At 49.5% G+C, this 22520-nt stretch overlaps 1 protein-coding gene across 1 annotated transcript in view; it reads left to right on the top strand.

Annotated features, from left to right (window-relative positions):
* PROSER2 (proline and serine rich 2) overlaps positions 1–16684 on the top strand; it is a 75321-nt gene extending 58637 nt beyond the window's left edge. Inside the window, exons 3-4 of the mRNA XM_015424040.1 lie at positions 9570–9810; positions 14274–16684. Coding sequence (XP_015279526.1) covers positions 9570–9810; positions 14274–15301 — 1269 coding nt within the window. The 3' untranslated portion in view covers positions 15302–16684. The remainder of the gene's footprint in view (positions 1–9569; positions 9811–14273) is intronic.
* The last annotated feature ends 5836 nt before the right edge of the window (positions 16685–22520 follow it).

Here is a 22520-nt window from a genome sequence, read left to right as displayed (position 1 = left end):
CTTTAAAAAAAAAAAAGATGGTTCTCTACAAGCGAAACCTCGCCTTTCTTCCTTACTACTAAAAAAGGCTTACTTGTTTGAATGTTTGGATGAACGCAAACAGTGGCAGCCAGACAGGTGTTAAAACGCCTCTTTCCAAAACACAAATCTTAAAGGGATTTGTAAGGCAGAATTCCTCATCTGAATTTACCTTACCAATACATGTTAAAGGTCGAATATCCTGGGTTGAATTTACCTCACCGATACCTGTTGAGGGTCAAATGTCCTGGGTTGAATCTACCTCACCGATAAGTGTTGAGGGTCAAATGTCCTGGGTTGAATTTACCTCACTGATACGTGTTGAGGGTCAAATGTTCTGGGTTGAATTTACCTCATCATTACGTGTTGAGGGTCAAATGTCCTGGGTTGAATTTACCTCACCGATACGTGTTGAGGGTTAAATGTCCTGGGTTGAATTTACCTCATCGATACGTGTTGAGGGTCAAATGTCCTGGGTTGAATTTACCTCACCGATACGTGTTGATGGTAAAACGGCTCTTTTCAAATCACAAATCTAAAGGGATTTGTGAGGCAGAATTCCTGGGCTGCATTTACCTCACCAATACATGTTGAGGATAAAATATCCTGGGTTGAATTTACCTCACCGATACGTATTGAGCGTCAAATGGCCTGGGCTGAATTTACCTAAACGATACGTGTTGAGGGTGAAATGCCTCTTTCCAAAACAAGAATTTGTGAGGCAGAATTCCTGGGTTGAATTTATCTCACCGATACATGTTGATTATCAAATGCCCTGGGTTTCATTTACCTCACCTATATGTGTTGAGGGTAAAATATCCTGGGTTGCATTTACCTCACCAATACGTGTTGAGGGTAAAATGTCCTCCCAGTCTTCTGGCAGTTTTGCCATCTATAAAACCGCTTTAACAATAAGCAATTAAAGTCTCAGCGAGCTGCTTAAAACTACAAGTGAGCTGTTCCAAGGATGATCTCAAGCACTTTTGGGCTTTTTGGTCTTCAGGCAGCTGACGAAACACTGTCGGCGGCTGAGGTAAAGGAGGCTGCTCTTCCAGTTCCCTAATCCTGTAATTATGCTGCCGTTCCAGATTTGTGGTTTTTGTAAACTGTGAGAAGCAGTGTTGAAGTGAGTGAGAAAGGCATAACTTGCACACTTAACGTTGTAACGATGGGATGTGGTGGTGTGAAGTCTGGGTTCAATTGTGAGAGACTTCCGGTGCTAAGTTGGCTTGTCTGGAATTTTGCCTGAGAGCATGTGAAAAATGACCTTCTCTAGAAAAGCAAGTGTGTAAAGACAGTCCCCTGCAGTTGCAGTTCTGACTGTGCCACCAGGGGCTTTTTTCAAAATTTGCAACTGACACATCATTATAACAATCTATGTGCTAGTTCTCCTGAATTTCCACCTTTCATTATTTTTTAAAAAATTAAGTCTCTAGATCCTTTCATTGTGGAGATGTAAAGAGAAAGCTATATCTCTGCTACAACACGTCATTATAATGATCTGTGTGCTAGTTCCCCTGAATTCCAGCTTTTTAAAAAAAGTCACTCGCCCCCTTTCATTGTGGAGATGTAAGGAGAAATGTATATCTCGAATCAAATTTAATGTTACAGTCAATGACCAACACATTCAATCATTTTACATTAAAACATTCACATAAGAAATATGGGATAAAACCAACAGTGGCATACTTAAATTTAAATATCTGTGACTATCATAGAGATAAATTAAGACTGCCATAACACACGTGTATAATTTGGATAAATTATTAGAAAATTTAATTGCCATGCATTTCATGAATGTATAGCTCTGCAAGAACACATCATTATAATGATCTATGTGTTAGAGGCGGGGTGGGCGGGGGGAGAGCGTGACTGGCCCAAGGTCACCCCACGAGCTTCCATGCCACGAGTGGGGATTCAAACCTGGGTCTCCCAGACCCGAGCCGAAACAGAAGTCTTGTATCTCGGGAATGTCATCCACCTTCTTAATGTTAGACTTGCACAACTGAGGTAGTAATGTGTTTTTAAAAAGCAAACTAGGGGGGGAAAGAACACCTTCCCATTGGAAACGACCCTGCAGGCTATTGCGTAAATGGGATGAAGTTTGCAGGCCGGGCTGGCGATAATAAGCAACACCTGACGTTATAAAACCATTTCCACTGTAATTAAACTTTGCGAAGAGCAAGAGGCCTCGAGCTTCCATGCCACGAGTGTGGATTCGAACCTGGGTCTCCCAGATCCGAGCCGAAACAGACGTCTTGTATCTCGGGAATGCCATCCACCTTCTTAATGTTAGACTTGCACAACTGAGGTAGTAATGTGTTTTTAAAAAGCAAACTAGGGGGGGAAAGAACACCTTCCCATTGGAAACGACCCTGCAGGCTATTGCGTAAATGGGATGAAGTTTGCAGGCCGGGCTGGCGATAATAAGCAACACCTGACGTTATAAAACCATTTCCACTGTAATTAAACTTTGCGAAGAGCAAGAGGCCTCCCATAGTCCTCCCGGGTTGCCTGACACAGGTGCACCCCTCCCCCCCCCATTGCGCTCCAATTAGCTTTCGGCCTCCACCAAATGATGCCCTGTCAAATTGAGCCTTCAGGTCAAAATCTCAGCTTGGAGTGCAAACAAACAAAACAGCGATGGGCCCTCTGGAAGAGCCAGAAGTGTGTCAGGAAAACTCTGGGGAGTCAAGGGGAAAGCGAGATGTTTACAGCCGCACTCAGACATCCCAGCAAGTTGTATTCAGCGCTAACCGGTCACGTACACAATAGTCCCTCTCCGCTCACACCTCCCCCTTCTGTACAGCACCGACCTGGTTGGCTTCCAGTTCCTCATGCCTGCCCAAAATGCAGGTATGCAGGAATCGAAATCTCATCACGGAAGAGAGCCCGTTTGGAATGCGTAGGGTTGCTAGTTCCCCCTGGCCACTGTAGTCTAGATGAGCCGTGATTTCCTGGGGACCCCCAGGTCCCACCTGGAAGCTGGCATCCCCAGGCAGACGTCAAGTCCAAAATGCGTTGCTTTGCAAACGGGGCTGCCCAGAGATCTGTTAAGTCGCTCGCTTAACAAAGAGGTCGGAGAGTGATTCAGCAAGAACACAGCTTTATCCTTCAACTCGAACACAGCTCCAACACGGATCAACATCCGATAGCCAGAACAGCTTTTACATTGCAGCTGTCCTGCTTTTAAACATTCCCGGCTAATATAGCCACACCCCCTGTACAAATACCAACCAATAAGGTTGTTCGTATAAGGACCCATCACGGACGTTCCCGCTCAGGGAGCTTGCTGTGAAGTGATTGGCTTGTTACTTCCTGGGCTAGCGATACCATTGGATGTATTTGGATCCCAGCCCAGGATGAAGCTTAACATTGCTTTTCAATTAGATGTTGCACATACATTCTGCATTCCGTGGCAGCTTTGGAACACACTACAAGATCACAGACAGGATACGGTATTTGTGAGGCAAGTTGGGTTGCAGTCACATTCAGGATTTTTTGGGGGGGGGTTGCTCACCTTCGAAGCATTCCGTTGTTTCCTTTGGCTCCAGAGCACTGTCAGAGGGGAACTTTAGGTTTCCCTCCCACCTTGTGAGGTGAGGAGAAGGATGGAAGCTGCTTTGGGTCCCCATTGGGGTGAAAGGCGGGATGTCAATATATTTGGTGTAGTGGTTAGGAGCGCAGACTCTAATCTGGGAGAACTGGGTTTGATTCCCCACTCCTCCACATGCAGCCAGCTGGTGTGACCTTGGGCCAGTCACAAATTATTTTCAGAGCTGTTCTTTCAAGGGCAGTTCTCGAGAGAGCTCTCTCAGCCCCGCCTACCTCACAGGGTGTCTGTTGTGGGCTGGGGGAAGGGAGATTGTAAGGCACTCTGAGACTCCTTTGGGTAGTGAAGGGTGGGGTATAAATCCAATCTTCTCCTCCTCCTCCTCGTCCTCCTCCTCCGCCTCTTCTTCTTCTTCTTCCAAACAAAGTCAGAATATTATCAAAGGTGGGATGAATAAAGTCAATTGGAATATATATTTTTTTTGCAAACATGAAAATTCTTAGCTGAATTAAAATCAGAAAAATCCCAGGTGCCTCTTTTCCCAGGGATCTAGCAATGTGGTACCTGTACCAATTTTGTTGTTCCATCCTGAACACGCTAGCATCCAACAGACATAATGTCAAATGGTGGCTTGTCGCTAAAGAAGTTCATGGCAAGGACCCCCGGGGCTCAAAGCCGTCCTCCCTCTGCGCCAGTCCAGTTAATGAAAGATGCCTGCGTTTGTGGCGCGTTTTAATTTGTTGTTTCCTCTGGCTGGGTGCGTCCCCTGCAAAGTGGGATTCCAAAACTGGGCTTAATTTTAGTTCTTGGGAAGAATGCGGTGCACACTTTGGAAGCAACTAATTGCCCACTTCCTGGCGAAGAGGTACACAATTACTTGGGGTGGGCGGGGGGAGTGGCAGTCATAGGGGTGCCATCCTCCAGGCGAGGGCCTGCGCATCTCCTGGAATGACCGCTGATCTCCAGACGGCTCTCCTGGAGAAAATGGCCGCTTTGGAGGGTGGTCTCTGTGGCATTGTACCCTGCCGAGGTCCTTCCCCTCAGCAAACCCCACCCTGGCAAGGCTCCACCCCAAAATCTCCAGGAATTTCCCAATGCAGAGTTGGCAACTCTGGGCATTCACGTGAGCAGATTAAAAGCACCTGGTATAGTCCGCCTGTAACATGGGATAGCTCTAGGAATCGCCGGAAACTCTGTGGGAAAACCAAAGAGTTTCCGGATATTCCTAGAGCTACCCCCTGTCACTTCCAGGTTTTCACTGGAAGTGGGATAACCCACATGTGACACTGCCAGATATTTTAATTTCCTCCCCTCTGCTGGTTGGAGCAGTGGTGGGCAATGGGACCAGGTTTTCACTGGAAGTGATGTAATGGTGCATGCGATATCACGCCCCTCGTGGCCCTGAAACGTCCTCCTGGTTGCCCATCAAGGCCCGGCAACCCTAACCCAGTCACTTGAGAAGGGCGTGTCTCTTGCTGAAGGTCTTTAAACAGAGGCTGGAGAGCCATCTGTTTGCTTTGGATTTCCTGCACTGAAAGGGGCTGTGGCTCAGTGGCAGAGCATCTCTTTGGCAGGCAGAAGGTCCCAGGTTCAATCCCCGGCATCTCCAGTTGGAAGGGATCTGGTGGTCATTATTGTGAAAGACTTCTGTATAGAAGTCTGGAGAGACGCTGCCTGCCTGATTCAGTAGAGGGCAGCTTCGTATGTGTGAGATTCATACATGTGAGCAGGGGGTTTGGCCTATTTGTCCTATAAATAGGGTTGCCAGCCTCCAGGTGGGGCCTGGAGATCTCCCGCTTTTACAGCTGATCTCCAGCTGGCAGAGATCGGCTCCCCTGGAGAAAACGGCTGCTTTGAAAGGTGGACTCTGTGTCATTGTCACCTGTTGAGGCCCCTCCCCTCCTCAAACCCTGCCCTCTCCAGGCTCCACCCCCAAAGTCTCCAGGTATTTTCCAACCCAGACCTGGCAACCCTGCCTATAAATCTCCTTCCAACTCCAGGATTCTGACTGAGGGCCAACTGGATGCATGCCAGTACCAGCTCCATGAAAGCTGTATGGTTCCTGACTTCTGAAATCGAAAGACCGGATGGCAGGACTTGGTGACGGAACTCTCTGGAAAGGGGGCAGAGTCTCCTGGGGATAGAACCAGCAGCGGGCAGAGAGTCCCGAGGATGGAGCCCACGGGGGAACGGGAGGCTGGGAGTTCGAGGGACCGAGAGCCTAGCTCAAAAACACAGTCCTTGCTTTAACGTTTACGTCTTTTATTAATTTAGTCAGTTATGGATTTCTATCCCGCCCTACCCCGCAAGCAGGCTCGGGGCGGCTTAGATCATGCGGCTTACATACATTTTTGAAACAGGCCGGGAGTGCTCAATTATCGGGAGGCGCAATCCCTCACGTGATCCGCCTGCTAATTCGGGTACTTTATATTACCCCTGTGTACACAAGTGAAACTTGGTTTGCCGTTCCAGGTTTGCCGTTCCAGTTCTTTGAGCGACTCCCCGTGCTTTGGAGGCATTAAAAAACAACAAAACCTCCATTATGTCCCCAGGGCAATGTTTATCTTGTCGGTCGTAACTCTTCTCTCTGGAAAGGCAGCAGCCCGAGAGACCTTTCGCCTGGCACCAGAAACAGTTTCGGGGGTCTTGCGGGACGGCCTCCTGTCTTGCGTTCCAGCCTTGAACAAGGAATGTGACGGACACAAAAGAATCAAATACCTGGTGACTGTGATGCTGAATTGGGGTTAGCAGGCCAGGCCATTGTGTAGTCTGACTCGTCAAACTGACCGCTTGAACAAATAGTCCCTGAGGTTAAAGGCTGAAAGATGCATTACAAAGTCCTTGTGGCCACCCTAACCCGGTCTCCAGGATGGAGTTTTCTGCTTAGAACTTGATTCCTATATGTGTGGGTCTGAGTCTAGATTGGGACCCTCTGACCAGTGTTCCCTCTAAGCTGAGTTAGTGTGAGCTAGATCACAGTTTTTAAGCCTCCGGCTCACACATTTTCGTCTCAGCTCAGGAATTGACGGCTCCAGAGCGAACTGATTTATGCAGTCGCCAAATCGCTCGCTCACAACTTTAATGCCAGTCGCTCGCAAAGTAGACTCTTTGCTCACAAGACTCCAGAGCTTAGAGGGAGCATTGCCTGTGACCCTAGCCTTCCCCCCGGATGGCTACTCGTAAGTTTTCCCAGCCGGGCAAACAGGAGCTGATTGATATTCTGTGGGGCTGGGGAAAACAGCACAAGGGAAAGGTTTAAGTTCTCTCTCCCCGTGTGCTGCTGAATTGGGCTCGCATGTACCTGGAAAGTGACGTCAGTTGGCCTTGAGAGATAAATGGAACTTCCATGTTCAGAGGCAGTGTACCTCTGTGTAGTAAAATGTGAAGTCAAATGACGGGGGAGAGAACCCCAGAGGCGTTTCACTGGCTGGTGATGGAAGCGGATTGCTGGATTAAAGAGTTTGATCCCGTAAGCCACTTTGTACCAACTTAAGTCTTTGGTAAAAACACAATGTCAAGCTGTAACTGACACTTCTGTTGTACCAGTAGGGGCATTCGGGTACTTCTAAGAAGTATTTTCTTCTGTTTCTAAATCACCTTCGAGGGGCTTTGTCAACTCTCTAGGTGGACTCGGCCACATGTCATGCCTCTGTCTTTCTTTACCTGAAGTTCCAGCTCATGGTTTGTACAATCTGGGATTTGGGGGGGGGCTTTTCTGTCACAGATCTCTTGGGGAAAGTCTGGACTACAGGTGACTGTATTGTTTCAGACTACGGAACCTTGGCCAAATGTTCTTGTGGCAGCAACGGAAATGGACTTTACATTTATTTTCCGCTTTCCTCCCCTACGGAGCCCAAATTGGCTTGATGGTGGGAAATGCCATTCAAGTCACAGCTGACGTATGGTGGCTCTAAGGGTTTTCAGGGCAAGAGATGTTCACGGGTGGTTTGCCATCGCCCGCCTCTACCTAAGAACATAAGAGACACCATGTTGGATCAGGCCAATAGCCCATCCAGTCCAACACTCTGTGTCACACAGTGGCCAAAACCCAGGTGCCATCAGGAGGTCCACCAGTGGGGCCAGAACTCCAGAAGCCCTCCCACTGTTGCCCCCCAAGCACCGAGAATGCAGAGCATCACTACCCCAGACAGAGCGGTCCATCTATAAGAACATAAGAGAAGCCATGTTGGATCAGGCCAATAGCCCATCCAGTAAAACACTCTGTGTCACACAGTGGCCAAAACCCAGGTGCCATCAGGAGGTCCACCAGTGGGGCCAGAACTCCAGGAGCCCTCCCACTGTTGCCCCCAAGCACCAAGAATACAGAGCATCACTGCCCCAGACAGAGCGTTCCATCTATACCTTGTATACTTTGGGAGCCAGTTTGGTGTAGTGGTTAAGTGCACGGACTCTAATCTGGGAGAACCGGGTTTGATTCCCCACTCCTCCACTTGCAGCTGCTGGATGACCTTGGGCAAGCCGTAGTTCTGTCAGAGCTGTCCTTGAAAAAGCAGTTTCTGTCAGAGCTCTCTCAGCCCCACCTACCTCACAGGGTGTCTGTTGTGGGGAGGGGAAGGGAAAGGCGTTTGTAAGCCGCTCTGAGACTCCAAGTGAAGGGTAGGTTGTTGTTGTTGTTATTATTAATTTAATTTGTACCCCACCCTCCCCACGAGCAGGCTCTTTTCTTCTTCTTTTTGTGGCTAACAGCCACTGATGGACCTCTGCTCCATACGTTTATCCAAGCCCCTCTTGAACCTGTCTGTGCCTGTAGCCGCCACCGCTTCCTGCAGCAGAGAATTCCACGTGTTAATTACCCTTCTGGTGAAGCCCCTGGGCTTCCAGGGTGGTCTCCCATCCAAGTTCTAACCAGGGCCGACCCTGCTTAGCTGCCGAGATCTGACAAGGTTGGGCTAACATCCAAGCTAGGGCCAAAGTGGTTTACATATACAAATAGATACACCGGTTAAATATACAATATACAAACAGGATATATATAATATACATGTATACTGTTTAAATATATATATACACGCACACACACATGCAAATAGGCACTTACAAACCCTGCTGGCTCAGACCAGTGGTCCATCTAGTCCGGCATCCTGTCTCACACAGTGGCCCACCAGTTCCTCTGGAGGGCTAACAACAGGGCATAGAGGCTGAGGCCCTTTGTTCATAGCCGGCTGAGGCCCTTTGTTCATAGCCGGCACACGGAAGCAGGTAAGTTGGCGCAGTCCAGTAGCTAAGAGAGTGAGCCGAGACCGAGGAGATCACCTCTGACGCTGCCTTCTGCCTTAGAGCCTCTGAATGTGTTTCTTCTTCCAGCAAGTGATGGGTTATAAAGTCTGGTGTAGTGGTTAAGTGCGCGGACTCTAATCTGGTTTGATTCCCCACTCCTCCACTTGCAGCTGCTGGATGACCTTGGTCAAGCCGTAGTTCTGATAAGAGCTGTCCTTGAAAAAGAGCAGTTTCTGTCAAGAGCTCTCTCAGCCCCACCTACCTCCCAGGGTGCCTGTTGTGGGGAGGGGAAGGGAAGGAGTTTGTCAGCCGCTCTGAGACACCTTTGGGTAGTGAAGGGCGGGGTATAAATCCAATCTCTTCTCTTCTCCCAAGGCTGATGCTGGTTCTGTCAGCAGAATTTAATCGGGGCCACAGCCTGCAAGCCATAGGCTAAGAACCAAGGGCCAGTATCCCTTTGGTTCTTGCCCTGCAAGAAGGGGAGAGAAGGACGAATACAGCCATGGTTTTGGTCCAGGTGTTTCCAATTCCCACCTGTTCCTTTGCCTTTGGACAAGCCTAGTGCTTCGCCGTGAGACACGGCACTGGACAAGATGGTCCACCGGTCTAATCTGGTGCGCCCTTCTTATCTCTGCCTCCATTCCAGCCAGTGGCGCCATGTGCGTGTCTTCAAGGGCTGTCCGCAAACATTGGATGGGGAGGCACATCTTAACCTCCTTCATATGCAAACAAATCTCTCTGTTTGTTGTTAAAATCTTAGGAGGAGGATGAGACCCTGAGATACCTAAGTCACGAGGAAAAAGATGTCCTCCTCTTCTTTGAGGAAACTATCGGTGCCCTGGAAGACGACTTGGAGGAACAAGGTCTTCGCCGCCACTCTCCAAGGTCAATGCAAGAAATTGCGTCCAGCCATTCGGAGCCGGAAGAGATCATCGACTTGGTCCGGCCAGTGCCCGAGAACAGCAGTCGATACTTTGTTCATAGCCGGCACATGGAAGCAGGTAAGTTGGCGCAGTCCAGTAGCTAAGAGAGTGAGCCGAGACCGAGGAGATCACCAGTTCAAATCTGAGCCTGGCTGCAAGCTCATTGGGTGGCTGTAGGCCAGTCAGTCTCTCTCCCAGCTTCAGCCCTCCACCTGCAAAACAGTGAAAACAAGTTGGGCACTCGCAAGGACTCGCGGGAAGGGGGGAAGAATTCCAAATGGGTAGCAGTGTCTGTCTGTGGCGGCAAAACAGAACAGGAGTCCTGTGGGGTTTTAAAGGCTAACGTCATTCGTTCTAACAGAAGCTTTTGTGAGGCCACGTGTGTTTCATCAGATGCGTGTGTTTGTCCATTATGTCAGGGGTCCCCAACATGGTGCCCACGGGTAGTCAGAAAATGGGTGGGGCCAAGGGGCCTCCCGTCTAGCAGGGCTTCTGATTGACCACTGGAGATCTGATTGGCTGTGCGGATTTTTTAGAAGTGTTTTTTTCAGTGGCAGCAGCCATCCCAGTGTTGGTTTTATTCTCTCTCACTCATCTCTCCCAGTGTATTTTTTTAAAGCTACCTCTCTTCTCCCTTGCCCTTCCTCCGTGTGTGTGTATGTGTGTGTGTATGTGTGTGTGTGGCTCTGCCTTCCATGGCAGCTATTTTGGGGTTGCACCCAGGGCTATTTTTGGGCAGGAACGCACAGGAACGGAGTTCTGGCTGGCTCCCAACTTGGCCACGCCCAGCAGGAACCCGTTAGCATAATAGGCCACACCCAACAGCAGGAACTCATTAGGATTGGCTACATTAGGGGTGTGTGGCCTAACATGCAAAGGAGTTCCTGCTACAAAAAAGGGCCCTGGGTTTGGACAACAAACAAGGTAAACACAATAAGAAGCAAAAGGTGGGTGTGGCTGGATAAACACACTTCTGGTAACACGGGGGTGTGGCCTAATGTGCTAATGAGCTGTGCTGTCAGGGGTGTGGCCTAATATACTAATGAGTTTCTGCTGTTGGGTGTGACCTATTATGCTAATGAGTTCCTGCTGGGCTTTTTCTACAAAAAGAGCCCTGGACTGCACCCACCACCCCATGTCCAAATTCCAAAGGTGCCCACAGGGTTAAAAAGGCGGGGACCTCTGCATAATGTATATGCGCCTCAATGGCAGAGCATCTTTTTGGCATGCAGAAGGTCCCAGGTTTAATCCCCGGCATCTCCAGTTGAAAGGCCCAGGCAGGAGGTGATGTGACCTCATTCCGAGACCTGGGAGAGCCGCTGCCAATCTGAGTAGACAATACTGACCTTGATGGACCAAGGGGCTGATTCGGTATACCACAGTTTAATGTGCATTCACTAGTTTTAGGGAAAGTATGTGGCTCAGTGGTAGAGCCTCTTCATTTCACGCAGAAGGTCCCAGGTTCAATCCCTGCCATCTCCAGCTGAAAAGATCAGGCAGGAGGTGATGTGAAAGACCTCTGCCTGAGACCCCGGAGAGCCGCTGCCAGTCTGGGTAGACAGTATTGACGTTGATGGACCAAGGATCTGGTTCAGTAGAAAGTAGCTTCCTGTGTTCCATGTGTGTACACTCCTCACATCTGATGAAGTGAACTCTGATTCACAAAAGCTAATGTTGGAATAAATTTTGATTGCGATGACGTTGGACTCCATTTTTCACTTAGGTAGCCTGGTTTCCCCATCCCCTGTTCTTCCTTTGACCAATGCCTGATTTGCACATGCAGGAGGTGGGGGAAGGGACTATACCGCTTTAGGGTGCCAATGGAGGATCACAGTTTGAAATACTTTGTTTAAAAACTCCCCGCAAGAAGGAAACCAGCATGGCAAGGAAAGGGTGGGGCTAGAGCCTCTCTCCCTGATGGGCTAGTTTTCTGCTTAGCTCTTAATTTGGAGGAACATTCAGAGCTGGACCTGGAGTCTATAGTGGTATCGTCCGTCCTGCCACCCCCGTTCGCATGCATGTGTGAATCAGACGTGACCATCAGCTGCTCTCCCACGTTCTGTGCTCGTGGAACCTACTCACTTCTCGTGAGGCTGTTTTGGGTGGGACGCATTTGTTTCTTTTGGGGAAGTCCTATACTTCTGCATCCTCCCCCCCACCCCCCCAAAAAGCACATAGAGCTCACCAGGGCTCTTTCTGTAGCAGGAACTCCTTTGCATATTAGGCGACACACCCCTAACATAGCCAGTCCTCCAAGAGCTTACATAGCTCTTCTTACAGGGGCTACTGTAAGCTCTTGGAGGATTGGCTACATTAGAGGTGTGTCACCTAATATGCAAAGGAGTTCCTGCTACAAAAAGAGCCACTATCTCTTTCCTGGGTGGACCCATTGCGCTGCCTCTGGGACTGGTACGAAGGCCAAGGCACTTACCTACTAGATGTACTGATAATGCTGGCCTACTTTACAGGGCCGCTGTAAGACTGTACACAGGAAAGTGCTTTGAATATGGGAAGCACTCTTCAAACTCTTTAAGTAGTAATGTTTTATTTGTTTGTTTATTTGATATATTCATTAGCCGCCTTTCTTCCTTATATATAGCTCAAGGCGGCTCACAATATACATAGGATGCATAAAATAAGAGTGCATAAAAATACATAAAACCAAAATTTAAAATCACAACTGAGTACTGCTGTCATCAAACGCAGACTTCAATGCAACTGTTTTCAGCTGCTTTCTAAAGATCAAATGTGTGGGGGGGCAGGCACACCTCCCTGGGGAGTTATTGTTGTTCAGTCGCACAGTCGAGTCCGACTTTTCACGACCCCATGGACCAGATCACGCCAGGCCCTCCTGTCTTCCATCGTGCTCCGGAGTTTGCTTAATTTCATGTCTGTTGCCTCGATAACACTGTCTGACCATCTCATCCTTGGCCGTCCCCATCTTCTTTTCCCTTAAGTCTTTCCCAGCATCAGGGTCTTCTCCAGTGAGCGCTCCCTTCTCATTGGGTGGCCAAAGTATTTGAGCTTCAGCTTCAGTATCTGGCTTTCCAGGGAACAGGCAGGGTTGATTTCTTTTAGGATTGACTGGTTTGATCTCCTTGCAGTCCAGGGGAGTCCTTGCAGTCCCCTGGGAAGGTTGTTCCATAATTGTGGGGCTGCCACCAAAAAGGCCCTTTTTTGTGTACCCACCAGAGGAGCACCTTTGATTGATGGGAGAGTCAGGAGGGCCTCTTTTGGTGATCTTAATTCCTGGGTTAGGAACGTACGGACCGAGACAGTCCTTCAAATACCCCAGTCTCGAGACACGTAGGGGTTTAAAGGTCAAAACCAACACCTAGAATTGGGTGTCTTGAATGGCTGACCTGTCTAAAATGGCTCACAAAACACAGATTAACAGCAAGCAGACCGGGGCTTTTTTTTTTTGTAGAAAAAGCCCAGCAGGAACTCATTAGCATAATAGGCCACACCCAACAGCAGAAACTCGTTAGCATACTAGGCCACACCCCATGCCTTCCTTTGGTTTGCTCACGTCCCCTGCGGCTGCGGGGAGCCCGGGCAAGCCGGCCCTTGGACAGGCCAGGGAAGGCACAGGGAAATCCTTCCGGGCCCACACGCCTTGGGAGTCGCTGGGGGGGGGTTTGCTCTCCAGGCCTTCCCTCTGTAGCCAGGCACGCAGAGGTTTTGGCTGTAGTGGGCGTGGCCAACTCTGAAGCCAGCCGGAACTCCATTCCTGTGCGTTCCTGCCCCAAAATAGCCCTGCCCAGTAGGGCTTTAAAGGTCAAAACCAGCACCTAGAATTGGGTGTCTTGAATGGTTGACCTGTCTAGAATTGCTCACGAAACACAGATTAACAGCAAGCAGACTATGAGACAGAGAAAGGAAGGATTCTGTATCGGTTGTTGGTGAGTTTAGATGTGTCGCTGATCATTCTTTTGATCTGTTCCCATCCCAATAGGAATGGGGAAAGACACAGCCTTTCCGAGTGTCTTTTTTAAAAAGAGTGAAGAAACTTATAAAAAGTGCCAAAGTATCGTACACTTGCCTGTGCTGGCAAGGCGGGATATAAATCGAAATTAATAAATAATAAATCGGAGAGAAAAGAGGGAAGGAAAAGGAAAGAGAGAGGCATACGGACAGGCTTTCTCTATGATGCAGTAGTCCTCAGTAATTCGCTTGTTGTTATCCGATTCCAAACAGGACCTGGAAACCCACCTCTGATTAGATCACCTGTCGACCGGCCTCAAACCAGAGGGGTGGGAGTAAAAATTCTCCCACCGACCTTTTCAAATGATCCTAGGGTGTTATGATCAGTGGAGCTAAAACAAAAGCTCCTTTACGAGAAGCTGTTTGCCCGGAAGTCGTGTTACTGACCATTCTTGCATTACAAGTGACCTTAAACCTCCTTGGAGGTTTCTAGTGGAGTAGAAATGCTAAAATAGATTAGTTTTGACTCCAAAACTGATGGTAGCTAAGCTACGTCCGGTGGTATGTAAAGACAGCTCTGTGATTCTTACGTTTCTGTGTCTCTTCCCCATCCCCAGGCTTGGAGGAGGTTTGGAAACGAGATAAACATCGGCTAGAGCACAACGGTGCCCCCGATGGAAACGTGCCTGCTGATGCCGTTATCCTTCCTTCGGTTCTCCCGTCAGCACCTCCGTTGCCCATCTACGAGGGGTATCCTGCTGCGGTCCCTGCGCAGCACCCCAGACTGCTTCGCTCTGTCCCCACTCCACTTGTGATTGCTCAGAAAATGTCTGAAAATCACGGGGAGGGCAGCTCTTTCTCTCCCGTTTCCCCAAAGGAGAAGTTGGCAGAGAGGAGAACGCCTACTTCTTCACCGAAGTGCAATGGGGGGCGTTTCGTGGCCCTCAAGCCGTCCGTTCCGCCTCCGACCGCACCCAAGCCCCAGAGGTTTCCCAGCAACATCAGCCTCACCAACCTGAGCGAAAGAGAGTTCTGCAAGACTATCACTAGGGCCGCGGTCAACGTCCAGGAACGCAAAGCCCAGGTGTTAGCCAACGTCAACGGTTCGGCCATTCTAATCAGCGAGCTGGAAGAGAGACTTCAGAAGCACGAATTCTCAAGTCCCGCTAGAAGTTCGTCCGTAAAGGACTTGTCTTCAGAGCAGGCCCGGCACGAAGCATTGAGTAAACTCGGCCTGGTGGAAGAAACTTTGGTTCAGGCTGAGTCTGAACCGGAGAAATCGCCAAGTGTCCCCGCGCCAAAGGATGAACGACCCGAAGAAGCACCGGCCCTGTCAAACGGCTATCGAAACATCCACGACATCTTGAAGCAAGAGCCCAGCCCGTTCCCCAGCGTGAGCAAAACCGTGACGTTCAAACCAGACGCTGCTCTCCTGGAGGGTAAGCTTGCTCGGCAGAACACCACCAAGAGCTTTTACGACCAAAGGCAGTCTGATTTCGCCATGGAGATAAGGAAGAGGTCTGGCTCGCTCCCCAGACCCTCTGGACTGAGACCCCAAGGCGTAACCGTACAGTTCTCTGGCCGCGGCTCCACAGAAGAAGCTAGGAGGGAGGCGCTGCGGAAACTCGGACTTCTGAAGGAGTAACTGAAGGAGGTTGATGGAATGAAGGCAAACTTTATGCCCTGACAGACTGCTTCCAGGGAGAGCCAAGGACAATTCTCTTTCCAGTGTGGGAAGTATTCAATACAGGGGTGGATTGGCCCTTCGATGTGACTGGGAAAATTCCCAATGGGCTGTTGCCTTGGGAGGTGGCTGGTGGTGGCAGCAGAACCTTCAGAGCCCCTTGATTTGGGCCCAGGCAGTGACGACAACACATGTCCCCGTGCTTGGCTGTCCACTGTCTGGGCCCGAACTGAGCAGCCCCCACAGTGCTTCCCGTTCCCAGAGGCCCATTCGGGTTCCTTTGGGGCCATTCCAGTTTCCTGACGTACCCCCTCTCCCATTAACTAGGATCGTGCCACAAGTACTCGTGCTCGGATTTTGTCACGGCTTTCCTTCCGACGAGTGACCGGATCATGATCATTTATCGAATCCTCCTCCGGGATGTCGAGAGGACATTTTATCCCACTCGGAGGCAAGGAGGTGCCCCCTATTAATGAAGTTTAACGTTGCAGTGTTTGCTTTGGAGGTTGCGCAGTTGGCAAACGCATCTTCGCGCAAATGGATTTCTCTCCCGGGATGCCGACAATAATGAAGCCAGGGATGGACTAAACCAGAATTATGTAGGGATAAGTATTTACTGAAGAGAGGTCAACCGAGACAATAAAGCTGCTACCTCCGATTGTTGCACGCTTCTCTGAAAAACTATTGGACACCTTCCCGTGCCCCCGTTGTCTTCCCTTCCGCTGTAGACCAGCTGGCAGGAGCATGGCTGTCCTTCTCGTGACACGTACTAACGCGGTTAAGAATCAATGCCAACAAAATTGCTGTTCGGGGTCTGTCTGGAGGGGGTTGTTCCCGTGCAACAGTTTTATGACCGGGGGGGGGGTCCCTCCGAATCGTTCTTTTGCCTGCGCGGTAAGGTAGTCGAAACAGCAAGACCTGCCACTTGATAGCTCTGCAGTGTTTTGCCCCTGACCACAAGAGCAACCCTTCCCACCCCACAGAGACAAGGGCACAGAGTCTCTTCAGTAGCATCCAGCTCCTGCTCCGTGCCACTTCAGTGCCAAGCATGGCATTGTGCCCAGGGCATTCACTTCCTTGCCCTCACCTTCAAGCATTAAATGACCCGTTCCTCCTATTGGTGCTTGTGTAGAAGCATGCGGTATATGTTAGCGTGCATGGGTATGCGCTGATCAATGGCAAGGGACGCTGAGAAAGTAAATGCTCTAGGAACAACGCAGTGTGCCCAGCGAGGTCTTGGCCGCAGGGTGGCAAAGCGCATGAAAAGAAAGCTCGGCCCCCATCAGTGAAAATTAAAACTCCTCTGGGTTTTTGGGTTTTTTTAAAGAGTCTTTTAAGAATTGCTTCCCTGTTTTAAAATTCCAGCATGGGGACTGGAATTGTATCCTAGGGAGTGGCAAGTGGACCCAGGTCTTTTCTGCGTTTGCCTGCCACTCCGGACTTTCTCAGTGTTCGACTTGAGGCAGTTTAAGTCTTATGATGCAAAACAGCATCATAAGCTTTTCATGCACTCTCCTTTTAATCCATGCTCATAGCGGTGTCCTCCAAGCAATTCTGCCCTAAAATCGAATTCACCCTTCTTTTTAATCCAGGTTTTTTCCCCATTCTGCACTAAAATCGAGTTTTTCCCCCCATTCTGTATTACACTACCTCCCTTCAGTGGTCAGTCCGTTTTCTCATTAACATTTTATTGGTAGGATTAAAACAATAAAACGAATATAACAATAAAAATATACATAAAGGTCAGTCCGTTTTCAGCCTGCTGTCGCCCTGAATCATAGAATCATAGAATGTTCGAGTTGGAAGGGACTTGCAGGTCATCTAGTCCAGCCCCCTGCACTCTACAAGAGCATAGCCGAAAGACAGCCCTACAACATACTCGAAAGATGGTCGTCCAGCCTCCGCTTGAAAACGTCCAGCGAAGGAGCATCCACCGCCTCCCGAGGCAGACTGTTCCACTGCTCAACCACTCTTACAGTTAGGAAGTTTCTCCTGATATTTAGCCGGTAATGACACCCTTGTAATTCCCACGCATTAGATCTAGTTATTTGGCAAATCCAGAGTGGCAGGAAAATGTGGAAAGGGCCCAAATAACCTGGGGCAACAGCAGGCTGCAACAGGGCTGACCACTGAAGGGAGGTAATGTAATACGGAATTGGGGGGGGGGGAACCCGGAATCAAAAGAAGGTTGGACCCGATTTTTGTGCAGAATTGCTTGGAGGATGCCGTGCTGAACGTGGATTTAAAAGGGGAGTGCAGAAAGGGCCCTAGTTCCAAACCTGCAGTGGAAGAAGAGTATCTCTTCTTGCAAACATGGTGTACAGAAAAACAGTGTTAAAGCCACCCCCCCAAAACCCCAAACATTCACTGTGATCTGTGGCTACTTTGTTTGATGATTGACAGTTGTATAGCCCTTACCTGTTAAATCGATGACTGAGGTTATCACAGTAATTAACGTGATCCAGTAACGCGACTATAGAAAAGTCCCGGCCTTTAAGGTTCTGCAAAACACCTGCAACACCTCCAAGATAGGATGTTGTCTTGCATTTCCATCGCTCCTCTCTAGGTCAGTATTGTCCACGCTGCCTGACAACGCTGTACAAGATCACAGAGCCCCTTCCCCAGCTTCTGCTCCCAGAAATCCTTTCCTCGGAGATGCCAGAGATTGAACCTGGGACCTTCCGCATGCCAAGCAGGGGCTCTGCGACTGAGCCATGCCGGGGGGAGAAAACACCAGGCAAAAGAGCGGGTGGGGGGGGGGGGGGGGGGGATCCTTCCCTTTTGAACATCTTTAAGCAGAATTAAAGGAGCTGCGGTGGCTCAAGTGGTTAAGACGCTGAACTGCAGGCTGTGGAAGGTCAGTAGTTCAGCAGTTCGAGACCCGGGTGCCGCATGATGGAGTGAGCTCCCATCTCTAGTTCCGGCTCCTGCCAACCTAGCAGTTCGAAAGCAAGAAATTGCAAGTAGATAAATAGGTACCACTTCGGTGGGAAGGTGACAGCGTTCCGTGCGCCTCGGTGTTTAGTCATGCCAGCCACATGACCACGGAAACGTCTTCGGACAGCGCTGGCTCTTCGGCTTGGAAACGGAGATGAGCACCGCAACCCTAGAGTCGGACTCGACTGGCTTTCGAGCGAGGGAAACCTTTACCTTTACCTAAGCAGAATTAAAGGGCAATAGAAATCCGCTGACTCCCGTTCAAAACAATTTGGAGATAACAGCACCACACCTTCGGTTGTATTATCAAAGCTTTGACTGCCACTGTGAATCCCACTATCTTCTGTTAAACGCATTGCTGGAAACCTCTGCGGGTCGACCTCGTGCACGAAAACGTTGTGAAGGAAACTTCCCATTTTATAACTTGCCTCCTAAGTTCGTTCTTCTCATATTATCAATGGAAAAGGATAGTATTTAATCTGCTTACCTCATTAAAAACGGAGTATACTTGGTCTCATGTACATGATGAAGGGATCTTTTTGAGAGTGCTAAAATATACGTTTGTGATACTTCCTCGCGTTATGTCCTGAGATGCTTCTCGCATCCTCCAGTGTAAATAAAAGTACGACCTGTCTCACCTTGAGCTTGGACTCTTGATGTGATCTTTAAGCAAGCTGTGTGGATAGGGGTGCCAGCCGCCAGGTGGGATCAGGGGAGTTCCTAGAATTACTGTTCGTCTCGAGACTACAAGAAGAGGAGATTGGATTTATACCCCGCCCCTCACTACCCAAAGGTCTCTCAGAGCGGCTTACAAACTCCTTTCCCTTCCCCTCCCCACAACAGACACCCTGTGAGGTAAAAGAAGAAGAAGAAGAGATTGGATTTATACCCCGCCCTTCACTACCCATTCACGGCGGCTTACAAACTCCTTTCCCTTCCCCTCCCCACAACAGACACCCTGTGAGGTAAAAGAAGAAGAAGAAGAGATTGGATTTATACCCCGCCCCTCACTACCCAAAGGTCTCTCAGAGCGGCTTACAAACTCCTTTCCCTTCCCCTCCCCACCACAGACACCCTGTGAGGTAGGCGGGGCTGAGAGAGCTCTTGACAGAAACAGCTCATTTTTTCAAGAACAGCTCTGACAGAACTATGGCTTGCCCAAGGTCCTCCAGCAGGTCCGAGTGGAGGAGTGGGGAATCAAACCCGGTTCTCCCAGATTAGAGTCCGCGCGCTCAACCACTACACCAAACTGGCTCGGAGATGCCAGGGATACAGAGATCAGTTCCTCTGGCGAAAATGGATGCTTTGGTGGGTGGACTCTGTGGCATTATGTGCCGTGAGGTCCCCACCCTCCCCATGCTCCATTCCCAGTGGCCGGGGGGGGGGGGCAGCAGGCAACCCAAGGGGTAGACCACAAGGCTTGTCGTTGTCATTCAGTCGCACAGTCGAGTCCGACTCCTTGCGACCCCATGGACCACATCATGCCAGGCCCTCCTGTCTTCCGTCGTCCTCTGAAGTTTGCTCAATCTCATGTTCGTTGCATCGATAACACTGTCTAACCATCTCATCCTTTGCTGTCCCCTTCTTCTTTCACCTTCAGTCTTTCCCAGCATCAGGGTCTTCTCCAGTGAGGGCTCCCTTCTCCTTTGGTGGCAGAGTATCTGAGCTTCAGCTTCGGTATCTGGCCTTCCAGGGAACAGTCAGGGTTGATTTCCCTTAGGATTGTCTGATTTCATTGAATCATAGAATGTTAGAGTTGGAAGGGACCTTGCAGGTCATCTAGTCCAACCCCCTGCACTCTGCAGGAGCATAGCCAAAAGATAGCCCTACAACAGACCCGAAAGATGGTCATCCAGCCTCCGCTTGAAAACGTCCAGCGAAGGAGCATCCACCACCTCCCGAGGCAGACTGTTCCACTGCTCAACCACTCTTACAGTTAGGAAATTTCTCTGGATATTTAGCCGGTATCGACTCCCTTGTAACTTCTACCCATTAGATCTAGTCTTGCAATCCGGAGCAAGAGAGAATAGATCTGCTCCATCTTCTACATGACAGCCCTTCAAATACTTGAAGACTGCAATCTAAGCCTTCTCTTTTCCAGGCTAAACACACCTAAATCTTTCAGCCTTTCTTCATAAGACTTGGATTCCAACCCTCTCACCATCCTGGTTGCCCTCTTCTGGACACGCTCAAGCTTGTCAACATCCTTCCTAAAATGTGGTGCCCAAAACTGGACACAGTACTCCAGGTGGGGCCTGACCATAGCAGAACAGAGCGGAACTACCACCTCTATTTGATCTCCTTGCAGTCCAAGGGTCTCTCAAGAGTCCTCTCCAGCACCATAATTCAAATGCATCTATTCTCTGGTGCTCGGCCTTCCTTATGGTCCAACTCTCGCATCCTTACATTACTACTGGGAATACTATCACTTTGACTATATGGACTTTTGTTGGCAGGGTGATGTCTCTACTTTTTATTATGCTGCCTAGGTTTCTCCGTAGCTTTCCTCCCAAGGAGCAGGCGTCTTTTAATTTCACGGCTGCAGGTAGCTTTCTGAAAATCCCATTTTTTCCCCTCTCTCTCTCCTTTAAAAAACAAGTTTCTAGGCCCCGTGGGTTGTGAATTTCCAAGGACAAAACCCCAAGCATGCCTTGTCATTCAAGGCCAAGAACTGGGCAGCTTGCTTTGATTGCCCATCGAAACTCTGCATTCCCCAAATGGTACTCCTGTGCTGCATAGAGAGAGTCAGTGTGGAGACCTTCAGGGCCCTGTGTGGCCAGGGACCAACATATCAGGGATTGCCTTTCCCCATAGGTGCCCCGCAGATCCTTGTGCTCAGTAGACCCAACATTTGCTGGCTGTCCCCGGCCCAAAGAACATCCACTTAGCCTCGACCAAGGCCGGGGCCTTTTCTGCCCGGGCCCCGGCCTGGTGGAACATTCCCCCATTGGAGATCAGGGCCCTGTGGGAGCTACTGCCGTTCCGCAGGCCCTGTAAAATGCAGCTGCTCCGCCAAGCCTTTGGGTGAGGCGGTGGGCGTCCAAATACTCCCATCCGTTGGCCTCCCTTGCTGAACTTTTCCATCTTCGAACGGTCCATCAAGTGAAGACCCGCGGTCTGGTTTACAGCCTAGTGGTTCCAGTTCTCAAGATTGTTGTGCTCAACTGCAGGGCTACCCTGTCATTATTTCAGAGCTTGTTTGAACGGCTTCAACTGTTTATTGTGAAATATCTATTTGTGAAATGTTTTAATTCCTATTGTGGATTCACAGTTATTCACTCTGAGCCCACTTGCAGGGAAGGCAGAATACAAGCCGAAGTGAATAAACAAATATAACGGTGATGAGAATACTGGACTGGGATCTGGGTTCAGATCCCCGTTGTGCCATGGAAGCCCGCTGGGTGAGCTTGGGCAAGTCACATACCTACTCTCACAGGGTTGTGGTGAAGACTGAACTGGGAAAGGAGAACCACACTGCTTTCCTGAACTCCTTGAAAGTAAAGCAAGAAAGAAAAACATAGACCAGGGATGTCAAACATGCGGCCTGGGGGCTGGGTCAGGCCCCCGGAGGGCTTCTGTCAGGCCCGTGGTGGAACTGACCGTCTTCTGCTTCTTCTTCCACTTCTGCTGCTGCATCATCGTGGGTTTGCAGCTTACAGATACACACCTGAACAGCATACTCGAGATTGCAACAGCACAGACATATTGAAGCAATAGTTCAGAGCGAGAGGTGTCAGTTATCAGACACTGTTAAATAAACAAAATATTGCAAGAGAGCTAATGTTTTAAGCATGTTTTTGTTTTAAGTTAAAAAAAACCACCCTTTGTGTTCGTGTCCTTTATAAAGTTTATATCTCCGCTCCCTGGCATTACATTTTATGACACACCTGGCCCGGCCCAGCAAGGTCTCGTGACAAATGAGTTCGACATCCCTGACGTAGGCGATAGGGAGCAGTGCTGATTTTGAATGCGTCTCGAAGTCCATTTTTGAGGCAGCATTGGGTGAGGGGCGTCTGTCTTTTGTCCAAAGTAAAAGGCTTTAATTTAAAAAGCCAGTTTTCTCGACGACACCTAAAAGGAGCTCTTGGAGCATTGCCTGAATCCTACGGTTATGGTGACCCTATGGAGTCTTCAAGGCAAGAGATGTTCAGAGGTGATTTGCCGTTGCCTGCTTCTGTGTTGTGGCCCTGGACCTTCCTTGGTCGTCTCCCATCTGAAACATTAGCCAGAGCCGACCCTAATT

This window comes from Gekko japonicus, unplaced genomic scaffold (genome assembly GCF_001447785.1).
Source record: "Gekko japonicus isolate JY-2015 unplaced genomic scaffold, Gekko_japonicus_V1.1 scaffold2394, whole genome shotgun sequence".
NCBI classification, from domain to species: Eukaryota; Metazoa; Chordata; class Lepidosauria; order Squamata; family Gekkonidae; genus Gekko; species Gekko japonicus.
Note: the sequence above shows the minus strand (reverse complement) of the source record. Positions and strands in the feature narration are given on the sequence as shown.